The following is a 16329-nucleotide window of genomic DNA, read 5'->3' as shown; positions in this document are numbered from 1 at the left end:
TGTTAAATTAAATGATACATACACAAAAGATGTAAGAGGATCGGGATCGGATGTGGGGCAACAATTAATAGATCGCTACGATCGTATGCTTGATACAATTGAAAATGTTGAGGGTTCTGGTCTCGTTCTCGAGGAGATACTTAATTTTGAAGTAATTCTAGTAGAAGTTTTACTCGGGGCTGGGCTGGCGCAGTCCAACTTCCTGGATGGTTAAAAAATAAACATTGTGTTAGCGATCTTATTCTACCGCCGGGGGTCGAGAATTGTTTTCAGTATGCCGTCGTAGCAAGTATAAAGTTGAGCGATCCCGAGTTTCGTGAAAAGAAATGTGGTCAGGTAAGGAGAAAATGGAATACGTACGCCCCATTTATTGCTGACTACTGTTGGGAGGGAATACCCACGCCCACGCCCGCCGATCTGACTGTATTCAGGCGCTTCGAGCAGCAAAATCCGAGCGTCAAACTTCAAGTATTTCAGATCTACGAGAATGATCCCGATCCGTCCGGAATAAATGTGTTATATAGTAGCTGTAGCGGAGCCCCTGACGGAACCGTCCGATAGGGGAAGGCGAGCCGTTCCGAAGGTGATAGGAATCAAATAGCAAATATCTTACTGATAGTTGGCGAAGACGCCGACAGTTGCCACTTCATACCAATTACTGCGGTAAATCGCCTTCGTAATTCTCGTACTAATCGAAAGAATGAGCGCAGACAGAAGTGTATTTGTATGGTTTGTAAAAGAGGTTTTAAGTCAACAGAAGAATTAGAAATACATCAGGTGTACTGTGGAACAGACACTGCCCAGCCAGTTTTTCCTAAGGAAGTGTGTCAATTCGAAGGACATCGGAAGAAGGTCCTTCTCCCCTACGTCGTCTATGCAGATACTGAGGCAATTATTGAGAAGGGGACTGGCCGACACATTCCAATTTGTCTTTCGTATGTTATGGTGGAACGGGGGTGGGGACCTTCGGAACGAGGCCCGGGCCGACCCACTGTTTATGGTAAAAGAACATTCACAGGTCTCTCCTGTGTTACAGACTTTCTAAAGGATATGAAAGAACGGGCCGAGTATTATTCGAAATCGTATTATTGGAAAATAATACCGATGAGGGATCCTTCTAATTACCGGCGCGACGGATGTGATCCAGTCTGTATTGCATGTGGAGAGCCGGCAGGATACCGAGTAGTGAAGGAGGAGGCGACCTTCTATTGCGAAGGATGCCGCCGTCGAGAACCATTCCTATCTACTTTCACAACCTCAAGGGATACGATGGTTCTTTTATTTTGAAAAAGTTACATGAAATAGATGAGGTCCGGACAAGAGCCAAATTAATAGCTAAGACGAGCAATGGTGGAATTATGGGTCTCTCGAAAACATTTATTTTTAGTGGCTCAATTGTTGTTGCCGGAGGGAAGAGGGAGATAAAGAGACGTTTCTTTTCTATAAAGTTTATGGACAGTGCTCAGCTGATGATGGGGTCATTGGCGAAGTTGGCAAAAACTGTGCCGGACCACGGATGGACAGCGGCCCCACTTTCGTACCCGGACATTCAAAGGGCGAAAGGTTTCTTCCCCTACGAATATTTAGACTCGGTTGACAGATTAGAGAGGGTGAGCTCCCGGAGAGGGGGGAATTTTATAGCGAATTGACGGAAGAGGGGATTTCTGAGTCTGATTACGAACATGCATTAAGAGTATGGGACGAAGTTGGATGTAAGACGATTCGTGATTATATGGAATTCTATTGTGAGACTGACGTTCTACTTCTTGCAAATATATTTGAAAATTTCCGTGACACATGTTTAGAAGCGTACAAGTTAGATCCAGCCACTATATGTCAGCGCCCGGCTTGACATGGGATGCTATGTTACTTTACACGGGTAATAAGTTTAAACTCATTCAAGATGCTGAGCAGATGACTTTCGTACAACGGGAATACGAGGGGTATCAGCCAGTGTAATATTCATTATTTACAGACAAATCATCCGGCCGTCGCCGGCGGAGCTGGCGGGAATTACGATCCAGAGAAGCCGTGTGACCGAAATAAAATATCTCGATGCAAACAATCTCTACGGCTGGGCAATGAGTCAGGCAATGCCTACGGGCGGACTTCATTGGATGACGATGGAAGAGTGGGAGGAATGGGCCGCCGAGGGGGGAGCGGGGGGCGGAGCTGGCGGAGCGTGGGGACCTGGTTCCACCTTTCCACCAAGTTTTCTAGAAGTAGACTTAGAATACCCAGCCGAATTACATGAAGAACACAGCGATTTGCCATTAGCACCGCATCACTATGAATTTCCGAGGCAGGGCGGTCGACTGATTACAAGTGTGATGGATAGAGAGTCCTATGTCTTACACTACAAGTTGCTGGAATTCTATCTTCGGATGGGAATGAGATTGAAAAAGATTTATCGGGTGCTTGCTTTCGATGAAGCTCCATGTCTCGCGAAATATATCGACTTTAACACTAAAATGAGGGCAAAGGGGAGGACAGATTTTGAAAAGAATTTCTATAAGCTGATGAATAATGCAATGTTCGGTAAGACAATAGAAGATGTTCGAAAGTACAGAGACTTTAAATTTGTTTCGGACTGGAACCGTTCGATAGGGGCAGGATAGTGGACGTAAAAAGATTCAGAAGTATAATCCAAAGATGAAACATATAACTTTCATAACTTCCGAAGAGGATGGCGATTCCTGCGACAGTGCCCTACTGGAACTGAAAACGGATGAGCATAGATATGTAAAACCAGTTTTCATCGGCGCCGCAGTACTGGAACTTTCTAAGCTGCTAATGTATGAGGCGCATTACAATTACTTTCGGGTCCAGTTCCCTGGAATACGATTAGCCTACATGGATACTGACAGTTTTGTTTACAGTGTACCGATCCCGGACCCGGACCCGGACGTAACTTTCAATGATATAGTCCGAGAAGATGTTGAAAAGAATGGTGAGAAGTCTATATATGATACTAGTGGGATGAGCGGTCCCATGGTGGCCCCCAACTTTCCGAAGATTAATAAAAAAGTGATAGGTAAATTTAAAGATGAGTTGAATGGTGAACCTATTCTTGATTTTGTCGGCATACGCTCGAAAGTGTATGCTTTTCGAACTCCAACTTCGGAGACGAAAAAAAATAAAGGGGTGAAAGATGTTGTGTTAGAAAACATTTGAACTTTGAAGATTATAAAGATCTGTTGAAACTGGGAAGGAGCCCGAGCCGGCACAGTTTGTACAGTTTGTACGGAAAAAGGCTGGAGAAATCCGTAGTGAAAAGCGTAGTAAAATCATGATGGCGCCAAATGATATCAAACGTGTGCAGCTATATAATCCAGACACGGGTGAATGGTGGCAGAAACATGGCCGATAGGACGGACGACGGGTTTAAAATGTAAAGACTTTAATCTACTATTTTCAATAGAGACCAGGGCATCACTGATAACATAAATGTGGGCAAATATATTATCATTGTGAGCGTCATCGCCACCCCACGCGGTATCTTTCTTCAGGATCTCAAGTTGAATTCCGTCCTTTGTGTTCATTACTTTTAAACCATTTCCATGAAACTCAATATCTTTAAAACTACGCAGATCGATAAACAGACAGAATTTATTCTTCAAATAATCGGCCTCATCTATATCAATTTCACACCAATCTTTATCTTCAGCAAAATACCGTCGCACCTCTCGCCAAAATTGTCTTGGTATCATCTTCTGAGCGTACACTTTATTTGCAATGCCTTCAATCATTACAGACACAGATTCAATGGATGGGTTAAAGAAAAGTTCACTGTTCAGTTCTGACTGATTCTGATTTTTAGTGAAGAGTATAGCGATACCTCTAATGCTACGTCGTGGTACATTTATATTTTCATTGATAACCGTGTCCGATTCTTTGAATGGGATTTTTCTAAAATAATGTATATGCTCGTAAAGGTAACTTTTTCCACCGTTGTAATAACCAGCAGTTGACCTCGCGAGATTGAGGTCAGAAATTGTTTCGTATTCCATTTGAATGTTTTTTAATTTATAATTGGTTGTAATCAGTTTATTACTAACAAGTAATTGGGGGCGGGTGCCAACGTAATTTCCCATTCAATATGACTCCCTAACGCTTTTGGATATGCAACTCCATGACCTGTTATGAGGGGATGAGTGAGACGAATAGCATATTTTGTTTTATATGTGTCAAAAAGTAAATTATCGTCCACGACGGCGGCATCTGCATCGGCCGCGCCACTTCTCAATTTTCTTAGATTTTCGTTCTGAATTCCGTACAGTGTCATGTTCGATCTCTCCTTTTTATGTTTGAAGAGATCACGATAGCATTCAATGAGGTTATATTTACTCAAATCGGAAAGTGCCTGGCCCTCAAATGTGAGTTTCATACTCTCCACCAAATTTTTTGCAACATTTTGTACTACACGGGTAGTTCCACCTCCCATTACTTCGAGATCAAAAACCAGGTCGAAAGTATCTGGAACTAAGAGTACTCCGCTTTCTAACTTCGGACATCGTATGATAAGTGTCTGGCCTGGATCTGCCTCACTTGGATTATGAGCAATCACGTGATGAGTTCTTTCTGACTTTGTTCCATTCGGTATTCGGTTGGTGAAAGTCGGTGATAATGTTCTATCGTACCCCATTTTCGTGTAATGTATATAGTAGAAGAAAAAAAAGAAAATAAATCACATCTTACATTTCACTTCGTGTATATAATGACTTAGAAGAAAAAATCACATCTTTACATAAATATTTCCGTCTGCTGAAAGATAAATCGATTACCTGTGTCGCGAATCAATCGAAGAACCCAATATTCTTGGAGATGATGAGCCTCTTGGTCATCCTCAGTATCCTGGAATACAGCTATGAATTCTAGTCGCTTAAAGAAGTTAGTCTTCTGACATTCCTTCACGAAAGCTAAAATGTTATGATATAGATTATCATCTTTGAGTCGGACACCTGGATTTGCTCGAAGTATATGTCGATTTACTCGTCGGAGTTTGCACCATTCCAATTCGACAGGAGAAACCAAACAGGTCTTTATTTTTGGAAAGAAACTTTGCAATATTCTTTTCACCAAACATGTTGATGCCATATTAATACATAATTTTATTTATAATGACTAATGTTAATCCAGTTAAAAATATCCATAGCTGTTCTCCAACAAATCCGACCACCGATCCTGCTGTTTTTAATAGAAAACTGACGAGGGAGCCGATTAAACCTGGTATTGCAGCAGCACTTTTTGCGGCCAAGGTTTTTAACCATTCGCCAAATTGCTTTACAATTTCTTTCGCTTTTGTATATACTTTGGGCGGACCTGAACCTCCTGCGTTTGCTCCAGTTCCTGCTCCCCCTGCTCCTCCTCCTCCCCCTCCTCCTCTAGTTACAGCCAGGGCAATTGTTGATATTGTCATTCCAAGGGCAGTCAGTATTGCAGCGATTGTTATACCATTTCGTTTAAATAATTCTGTCAGCTTCAGTCTCAGTGATAATTCTGGATCAGAAATTACATCACGAAGAGACCTAGTCGTAGCCAGTCTTTCACGTGCCCCACTGATCATATCATGTTGTACTTCAATTCGATCATTAATTTTAGCTAGTCTTGTTCTGAGTTCAGGTGTAAGTTCTGTCTGCTCTGACATAATTTTATCTTTTTCACTGTAAAGCTCATCAAGACGCATATTTGCCATCTTTAATTCATCAACAAAAGCTCTATATTCAGGGTTTAGATTGTTCCATTGTTCGATTTTATTTTCAAAAGCTTGTATTTTATCTGCATTACCGGAAGCATCTTGCCGTAAGAATGTCAGTTCATCTTTGTATACACCCATGTCTTCTGGCGTCATCTTCTCAGCCGGTATTTTATCTTTTCTCACATCTTCAGAATGCAATTCACGTTTCACATATTCGGGCTCTGCGCTTGAGTGGTCTTCGAATACTTCTCTCACAAATTCATGTCCTCCTTCTATTCTCTTTAATGTGGACAGCTTATAAAATCCACCTCCTCTATCTTTAGACAGCTTGAGGTTTTTATAATACAGCTTTCCATCCCTAATCTCAGATTCCGTAGCCAATATATTTAGTGCATCCGGATCAGTAATTTTATTATAGTCTAAGAATTGTCTAACCTTATATATTTTGCTTCCTACTCTAAGTTCATCCAAACGACCCACCTGCGGGCTATCGCGTGAGCCAGCCTGGAAAGGATCGGCTTCTGCAAGGGCATTATCATCGTCTATAAAGAATGTTTCAGCAGTAGCGTCATCATCATTTAAATTTGCATCATCGAAATCCTGGAGTGGTATATCTTCTCCTCCTTCTGCCATATTGTATTTCTATATTACTACAATTATTTTTTATCATCCCTTACATATACAGTAAAAAATGCACATCTCAGTTGTTGAAAGCGTTGAACAATTGGCTGATTACATAGAAAGAACAAGTGCTGCATATCGACGAAGTTATAAATTAATGGGTCGAATTGATATGGCTCTCAATATTACTAAGGGAATTCTTGTAAGTTCTGCTGTAATAGCGGCAATTCCTACAGTTCCAGTTCTTTTAGCTTTAACTCCTATACCAGGTGTTGTTATTGATGTAATACAAGGGAAAACGGGAGTATCAAAAAGAAGAGAGAAGTATAAACATTATTACGTTCAATATAAACAGCTGCTTACACAAATACAAGAAAAGGTGCAACCCTTCGGAACGAGGAGGCTCCGGGGTCAGAACTTATTCAGAACATATTTCATCAGGCGCTAGAAATTCAAAAACAAGAAGGATTTAGTCCACCTCTGGAAAGATACTTAAGACATTATGGATTGAATGGATATGAAATTTAGTTAACTTCGTGTTCAACATCAGCTAGACTCCGCGACTGACTGACAACGGGGGTAAAAAAAAGCTCCTTTATATAGGCTAGTTTGATGGTGATGACTCACACGGAATTTCCCGTACACCTTCGGAACGTGTATAACATGCTCAGCAGGCCCGCTTAGTTCAGGACAATGCACTGCTGCGCGTGCGTGAGTTCATATATAGGTCAGGGTCACACTTTAGTTACATGGATGGTTAATTTTTCCTTCGCTTCATGTAGATAAATGAATAAAATGGGTGTAAAATTCTTACTTCATCCCAGTTGTCCACGTTTTCTTTACTCACTCTGATTCATCACCAATCTCCTTGCAATTAAATATGATATAATATGATGCGATATGATATGATATGATATGATATGATATGATATGATATGATATGACATTATATGACATGATATGATGTCATATCATATCATATCATATGATATCATATGATAGGATATGTATGATATGATATGATGTGACTTTCTGTGAAGTTATGTTAAATGATAACATGATATGATATGATATGATATGATATGATATGATATGATATGATATGATATGGTATGGTTTTATATGACATGATATGATATCATATCATATGATATTATATGATAGGATATTTATGATTTGATATGATGTGACTTGCTGTGAAGTTATGTTAAATGATGATATGATATGATATGATATGATATGATATGATATGATATGATATGATATGATATGATATGATATGATATGATATGATATGGTATGGTATGGTATGGTATGGTATTATATGACATGATATGATATCATATCGTATTATATCATATGATATTATATGATAGGATATTTATGATTTGATATGATGTGACTTGCTGTGAAGTTATGTTAAATGATAACATGACATGATATGACATGATAGATATGATATGATATGATATGATATGATATGATATGATATGATATGATATGATATGATATGATATGATATGATATGATATGATATGATATGGTATGGTATGATATGATATGTATGATATGATTTGATGCGATATTATATTGGTTCATTATCCTTCCGCAGTGGCAGATCCGTTGTACAATCTCAGTTGACTCCACTTGGACACTGATCCGCAACCGAGAAAAAATCAAAGTTCTACTGCTAAACAAGTCGCTCTCTAAACCCAGCGATGGCATTCTGGCAGTAAACCGTTCAGGAAAATTACAGGAATAGTGGGGAAGGAAAAAACCGCGTATGGGCCTTGAGACTGAGAATGGTGCCATCGGAGCGCTAACCATAATGTCTATGGAGATAACATCCAATACAGAGTCTAAGAACTTTGAACAGCACGTTAATTTTTCCGTCCTTTCAACTCCATTTTTCTCTGCTGAAGTCGAATCTTATCATAGATAGTGACTTGTTTATACAACAAGGTTATGTTAAAAAAGTTAGTTATTTTGACGAGCATTGTGACAGAAATTTGCGGCTCTAGTTACGGTTATATCGACTTTAAATTAAATTAGTGACTCTTATGAGTTAACGCATTTCAAATCACAATTGTCAAATTATCACTGTGTCAAATTTTCGACAGTTTCATATGTAATTTATACGCTTTTCTCTGCTCAGTAAGGAGTACACCAGTTTTCATCGTAGTAACGCGTGCGCAATCGAAAGAAATTAAAATATAACAAAAAAACTGGATGATTCTGTTTTTACACGCAAGAGAAATATCTACGAACAAAGACAAATGCTCAGCTTTGTGTAAACCTTTTTGAAAACGAAATCCGAGTCTTGAAGAGGGTGTTCTGTACTGTTGAGCCAAAGCTTCTCCTAGTTTTAAGCCCTACAACGCCCCTTACGGTGGAGCTGGACTAATTTAAGGTATATAGTGTGAAGTGAACAAAATACACTAGGCGTCGATAATTTGACCACGTGCAGTTCTTATTTTAGATGGATATGTGACGTCATAGGGTGAAAGGTTCATCCTGAGAGTTCACGGACAATACATGTAATATACTTCTGAAGAGAGACAGTGCTGTTCCGCATTCTGATACGTTTTATGTCAGTATGTATACGAAACGGCGCTCTTTCAAGGCGAACGAGCAATATAGGGCCAAAGTTTAAGGCAAAGTGCGACTCGTGGACAGATATTTGGACTTTAAAACCTCTACAATACCTTTTTGGTCAATGATTTTGGGGGCTCATTTTGAAGCTCATAGAATAAATAAAGTGTTCACTGGCCGAATTTTGTGAAAATCGAAAATTTAATTTTTCCCTTAGAGACAACACAGGGATGGCAACCATTTTGAATTTCAAGTGTCTGTAAAAAAGTGGTAACTTGTTTCTCCGGTAGCAAATTTTGTAAGATTACCTCTGATTTTTATGTTTGATATCGGCAGAAAATTATTTAAATTTCTTTGCTTAAATATAAAGAAAAATTTCAAGTCTTTCAATTTCGAGGCGCATACAACCTTGAACCTCCAAAAAAGAAAGTCAACGTTGAAGGCGTATAGCGCCGAATAATTCAAGGTTTTTGTCTCACACTGAGACTTGGTATCTCAACAGGTGCAGTTTGACGTTAAGGCAGTTACTGCAGGACAGTCTCCAAGCCTCGAACCCCTGCGGTTACAGCTGGGAAACGATGAGAGTGGGTCGCCGAGGCTGGTGTGTACTTCTTACGTAACTCCTTCCTTGCTGCAGCCACAGTCCCCCTACCACAGCGAGGGACTGAGATACAGCCGAACACCTCAGAGCTATCCAGCACCCACGCCACAGCGTTGCATTTTGCCTTCCTTTAGAGCAAGGGCGATCGAGAATTCATGACACACAAGACATAAAAGTCCATCCGCAAATACGAGGGCACCTTTTTTCTGTCGAAAAGAAATGGACAACGTGTGACGTCATTACAGTGTCATGGTGATCTCTACTTACCAGCGATGTGGTCTTCTGTCAGTTGATTTGCAGACTGAAATATCAAAAGAAAAAAATAATTTCAAGTAAAAAAGTAGTCCAGATTACTCTTTGTTCGAATCACAACAACATAAACTCAAAGGCTTATGCATTGACCCGACGAAAAGTCTATGGTTTGTGAGGGGAAAACAATTTTTGTTTTGCCGCAAATGTCTTTGTGCGTAACGAAGTTGTTCGACACCTCCGTATATAAAACTTGATAGAAATAAAACCCTGCCACCGCTATGGTTTGGCCCAAACCCATTGTTATTAATAGTAATTGTGGATCTGCTTACAGAGAAAGGGCTGAACAGGTGAGGGCAATTACTTGCTATACCGGCGGATGGGTCTACGGTCAGACATGACAGACAGACGTGCAGCCAGATGGATGGGCATGCAAAAGCACGTCACCGACTGTCAACGACACGGAGGTACAGACTGAGAAGCAAAAAATGGTATGGATTGGATAATATACTACTGAACGTTGGTGGCGCTGTGATAAAGTAACCTGCGAATCAGAACGTTAGGCTGCGTTCACAAATAACGATTAGGGGGGGGGGGGCTGGAGGAATCTCGATTGAAATCTTATTTTTTTTCAGATCCCCCCCTATGTACCCTAAAAAATTTTCAAATGCCCCCCCTCTATATGGTCAAAATTTTTCAAGTCCCCCCCCCAACTATCACAGGCCCGCATATTTGTAAAGGATGTGAGCGCAGAAAAAATAACATGTATTGCGCCGTTCTGCTCACAGGTGTTCAACATTAGGCCTACCTGTATTAGCACTTTGTATAGTCATATTCCCAAGGCAAATTCTTTAAATGCATAAGTGAATTTTTCAGATTTATTGGTCTAAAAGCCAACTTGAGTTAATCAAACTCTGGCCAGGTCAATTGCTCCTGTTGAAGAGCACACAAAATGCAATCATGAGAGAGTAGGAAAATTGTGAATTCTGGCTAATTACCGTATTGCACAGTGACCTACCAAAAAATTGTTTCAAAACTACAAGACCTATATGAATTAGATGCTACTCAAAATTGACAATACCGGAAGATTAAAATATTCCATCAAATAAATATTTTAATCTCTGAAATTTGGGGTGTGATAATTACAAATTTGGTTAAAAAATAAATAATTCCATTTGGTCACATCTTTTTTCTTTTAGTCTTTACTATTCAAAGTTTTACTTCTGTATCATTTTATAATAAGAGTTTGAAAATTTAGAAAATCAAGCATGGTGACCCCATCTTTTTTCTTTAATATTTGATTATTCTCATATGCCAGAATTCAAACATTTCTATGTTTTCTTCCATGTGTTGCTCTCTGGCCTGATCTTGTGTACAAGTGAGTTTCACTGTCATGAGTGTCATTTGACCAAAACTCTTCTTCAACTACCATGTACATTAGAGTCAGAGCTGTCTCTGTCACTGTTTAGGTATGCAGTGACAGTGACACTGCAGTAGCATGGTAGTATCTGATAGTGACACTACCCGTAGGCAGTAGCTGTATTAACTTTGATAATGTTGGCAATATTTTTGTTCAGTTTTACAACTGCGTTCTTCTTCTAGTTCTACTCCCTACAGCATGTTGAATTGTCCAGTATTCAGCTCGCTATCACAGCCTATGTATGTGTACCATGCATTTGTATCACTGACAACTGACTGTCAGTCTGGAATCCAATTAAATTATCACAAAATACATATTTATATTTATATATACAGGCTTTGTCGACAAACTAAATATTGTGTGTTTGAGATGCTGTAGGGAGACAGCAAGAAACTGTAGTTGTTACATTGCATAGATATATTGCTGCAGTAATCATTAACAGTTGCAGCTTCTGCCCTGTTACGAGGCTCAAGTTTGTTTTTAACGACAAATCACACGTTTAGATTTTTTTCGAGATAAAAGTCATGAAATGTGACAAAATGGTTCTAGATTTTGTTAAATTATTACTAACATTACAACATTTTGATGACATAAAAAATGGTATTCATTTTTCATTGAATTACCTACAAAAACTTGGAATTGGAAAATGTAAAACTCAAAAGGGACCCAAAATTTTCAAGTCCCCCCCCCCTACAGGTAGAGCAAAATTTTCAAGTCCCCCCCCTCCACTACCCCTAAAATTTTCGAATCCCCCCCTGAATTCCTCCAGCCCCCCCTAACCGTTTTTTGTGAACGCAGCCTTATTTCGGTAAATGAAATGTGATACGTACTTTCACAATCTCAAAACGAGGAAATCATGAATTGAAACCTTCGGGCATCACTAATTGACGTTAACTTCCCTTTGCTATTGCAAGACTGCAGATTTCGATGCTAGCAAGGCTATAAGCTAGTCAATCAATCAATGAATCGCAAAAAATTCAACAAACTATTAAATAGCGCTGGACATGTCACAACAAAAGCTGATAGATGATAAAAAAAGAGACATCAATAATTAAGCTCCGTATAACAGTGCAATATCAAATATGGTAGACTATAGATTTGAAGAGGGCACAAAAAAGAACCTGAAGTTGAAAAATTACCTAATAATTATATGCAAAAAAGCAACACAAACATACATACATACATACATACATACATACATACATACATACATACATACATACATACATACATACATACAATACATACATACATACATACATACATACATACATACATACATACAATACATACATACATACATACATACATACATACATACATACATACATACATACATACATACATACATACATACATACATACATACATACATACATACATACATACATACATACATACATACATACATACATACATACATACATACATACATACATATACATACACATTGTTAAAAGTGAAATCTCAAAAGAGTGGCCATCATGTCCCAAGAAATACTTATATAAAGACAACGAATGCTGGACTGCTATGCAAGTGGCTATATAGTGTGGCTCTCATGTGACTTGCGACGCATTGTATTACTGTGAAAGCCGCTTTGTCCTACGGTCTGATATATGAATGCGTTTCTAAGTCTCGGCACTTCAGTACAACATCTTATCTACGAGTTAGTGGTGGTAAACGTAACCCCGAATACAATGATAATCAAAACATTGATGCAGAATTATCGATACGCAATCACGTAGCGGTCATTTCAGATCTGACAAGCTTTCAAAAGTGCAAGCAACGTCGAACGATAGCTCGTCCTTCGATAAATATTTTGTCATCGCAGTGTGTTGTTCGGCCGACCGTTCCTTTTAACGGTTGTTTTTATGAAGGTGGAAAGTAATTTATAAGGCTTATTGTAGACATAATGCAGTAATTGGTTGCACTCAAAATTTTCGAGCCTCGGCAACGCTTACTCCTTTCAATTCCGAAATGATCTCAACCACTTGGCGTGACCCTCGCCTACCTATCATGTCTGACCCGCCTGCGTCACCGGGATAAGCCCGTAAAGTCGTTTCCCTTCCAACAAAAAGATTGTACTTTAAAAGGTGAAAAAGAACAGTCTTGCTCATTGAATGGGCGATTTTCAACAAAGCCGGGCTGACTTTATTGTGCGGTGAGCATTTTTTTCGTATAGGCGAGCCGCTCTGTTTAGAAATCCTTTGTTCTGTTGTAAGCCAGTGTACGTTGAAACATCTACAAAGAGTTTCTATAGGGTTTTATGTTGTATACCTGATCGGAGACGAATGCATTGCGCGAATGACGTCGCGTTGAGTTTTAAATTTCCACGGACGTCGCACATGTTATCGCACGTCAACTTTGCCTTCTGGCTGATCAATGTACTGTATACAGTAATAAAAGTACGGCCCTTGCCGGTAAAATGGTCAATAATAAACGAGAAATTTGTAAAGATGTAATTCTTAAATATAACTTTTCGTGAATACGCCAGAAATTAAAAAAAAAAAATTATTCGACAAACTCTCCCAGTACAGATCAAGATGGCACGCTATGGTTAATATGTTTACATTTTTGATAAGTTACTTTCAAATTTATAATCATTTTCAAAGGGGCCAACACCAGAAAATGTGTGGAAAATTGCACACGAGGATAAACAATTCATCGAAAAATCAGAATACCGGCCTGAAATGACATTTTGTGACAGAAAAGTACTCAGGCAACCTTGAACAGTACATTCAAGTGCGTCGTCGCAAAATGTGCGGCGTCGAAACACCCATTTTGGGATGCATGAGTCGCTACTTGAATCAACACCCGTGGCCACTTTCTGTTGATAAAGCCTACTTGATGCAGTCAGAAATTCTGTTTCAAGTTCAGTATATTGTGGTACTTGTACGAGCGACCGCCATAATAGGTCAAAATGATGTCGACCTAAAGTTATACCAAAACGACCTTGAGCCATTTTTATGATTATCAACATGCCCGGAGGTTAATCTGAACGATTACAAAAAGACGAGCCACAATCACCATAGATACCAACAGTCCAGAACAGAATGTTAACTGGTTGTTGGCGAATTACTGATTATGGCCATTTCATATTGCCCGATTACGTGTGTGTTCGTGAGCACATTCAAACAATGTACCGATACAATTCGTCACCAAACACAGGGATTGTTTGTACGCGTTCACTACAGTACGATAAAAGTGTGGACTTATTAAGGGACAAAGTCGGCCATTTTTCATGAATTTTGTTCGATGCAAGACACTACTTTATATTGTTGGACATGTTGAAAGATACTGAAAGAACGGGTGACCTTGCATATATTCGACCCTTGTTTTAGAAAATTAAATGAAACCATTGCGAAAATGAATTAATGGTTATGACCAATAATTCATTTTCGCCATGGTTTCATGACGTGTCTAAAATCGGGGTCGAATATATGCATGGTCACCCATTCATTTGTCTTTCAACATGACAAACAGTATGAGTAGTATCTCGAGTCAAATAAAAATTATGAAAAATGGCCGACTTTGTCCCTTTAAAGCAAATAAGTTTCTTTATGACTGTTAACATAAACGTCTTCGTGTTAAAAAATGTCACAGTGTTTATCTGGTTTGATAGGAGCTTGAGATGCAAATGTGCTACGTTTATATGGTTATATCGAAATGATCGGATTACGACTTGAGGACGTGGTCATTACTGTTAATCAATTAAATCTCCACATGTATCAACATTCCCATGGTGGAACCTGGAAAAGCCTGAATGGCCGCCCGCCATACAATATCTCCCTATTCACATACGCGTTGGACATGTTCGCACACAAACTCGCTCCGCCAGACCTCTTCCATCCTTGGTGTTCGCCCACACCGTTTACTCGGTCATATTTTGAGATACCAGGCCGTCAGCTGTACCTGGTGACACGGCCTGTGTTTGTCTCCGTGCTCATCTATTTCTAAAACATAGCTCTGTACCGTGCGTCTGATATCCATTTACATGATTGTAGATACACACATCCCAGTATGATGCTTAAGGAATGAAACGACCCATAAAAACAGCAGACCGAGCCCATGAATACATGCGTGGTTGACGAATAACCTTCGGTAAAAATGGACGTGCTGAGGAAAAGTGTTCGGTAGTAGACTGTGGATCTTACCATTTTTCAAACGCTGGACCTCTTCTTGCCCCGTAATTATGGATTGTACAGCCTGGCTTATCGGTAACACTCAAACCCACTACTGATCCGAGCAACAACGATATTTGTAAGTTGTAACAGAGTGTGGTAGCCTGCTGCGCATGCGTAAACACACCTGACGCAGGGATTCGTAATAAAATCAGCGCCGTCACTGCATTCACAGTTGCCATGGAAACAGCCGCGCGTGGCCTCACAGCAAACTGAAACATGTAGAGATTACAAGGCTCTTCATCTTTCATCCCTAGTAATGCTCTAAACTGATGATGTCCTCAGCAACGTGAACACTGTGGTATGACATGCGAAGCCCTAACCTACGACAACGTCCATAGTTGTCTGAGGTCTGAGGCTGAGATAACTGTCTAAACTCCAACGAAGCCATGCTTCACGTATTCCCTCACAAGTCTGTCCTCCGCTTTTCGTTCTTTCTCTCCATGTTGGCCCTGGATGTGTGCGTGTTTATGCTTAAACGAGAGGGCATGTATGTACGCATGTACACACACTATTTCCATTGATACGATCTTATGTAATTTTAAATACAGGCACTTACGCACAATACAGAAAGTTGTATAAATTGTTGCCAGCCATTTACTTAGACAATATTGCATAAGTTTTGCATTAGAACATTTAAACTGATTGATGGATTGTAGAGAGCCGGGCTCCATCCTTCCAGGGCTAATTTCAGTTTCAGGGTTCATGGTAAGACTCAACGTTGAACATTGGGGGCGCTCTATACCTGAGTTGCGCTACTCACAGATTCGGCACTGTACATGAGCATACCACGCCTGGCCACGCTTAATATACGTTGAAAACAGGTAAACTGGGATCTCCTCCTTGAGTTATACAATGCTGACCACTTTCAATCGTAGAAAAAGCCCAGGGAAGGCAGATCGTTTAATTTAGGTCATCAGATTTGTATGCTTAATGTTGGCTCTGTTTATGTGCGTGTTTGATACCT

At 39.6% G+C, this 16329-nt stretch overlaps 1 protein-coding gene across 1 annotated transcript in view; it reads right to left on the bottom strand.

Moving 5' to 3' along the window:
- Positions 1-15481, bottom strand: part of LOC139119069 (uncharacterized) — a 37343-nt gene extending 21862 nt beyond the window's left edge. The window contains exons 1-2 of the mRNA XM_070682691.1: positions 15336-15481; positions 9780-9813 (exon numbers count right to left, since the gene is read on the bottom strand). Of these exons, the coding sequence (XP_070538792.1) occupies positions 9780-9813; positions 15336-15338 (37 nt within the window). The 5' untranslated portion in view covers positions 15339-15481. The remainder of the gene's footprint in view (positions 1-9779; positions 9814-15335) is intronic.
- Between the last annotated feature and the right edge of the window lie 848 nt (positions 15482-16329).

This window comes from Ptychodera flava, chromosome 19 (genome assembly GCF_041260155.1).
Source record: "Ptychodera flava strain L36383 chromosome 19, AS_Pfla_20210202, whole genome shotgun sequence".
Taxonomy (NCBI): Eukaryota; Metazoa; Hemichordata; class Enteropneusta; family Ptychoderidae; genus Ptychodera; species Ptychodera flava.
Note: the sequence above shows the minus strand (reverse complement) of the source record. Positions and strands in the feature narration are given on the sequence as shown.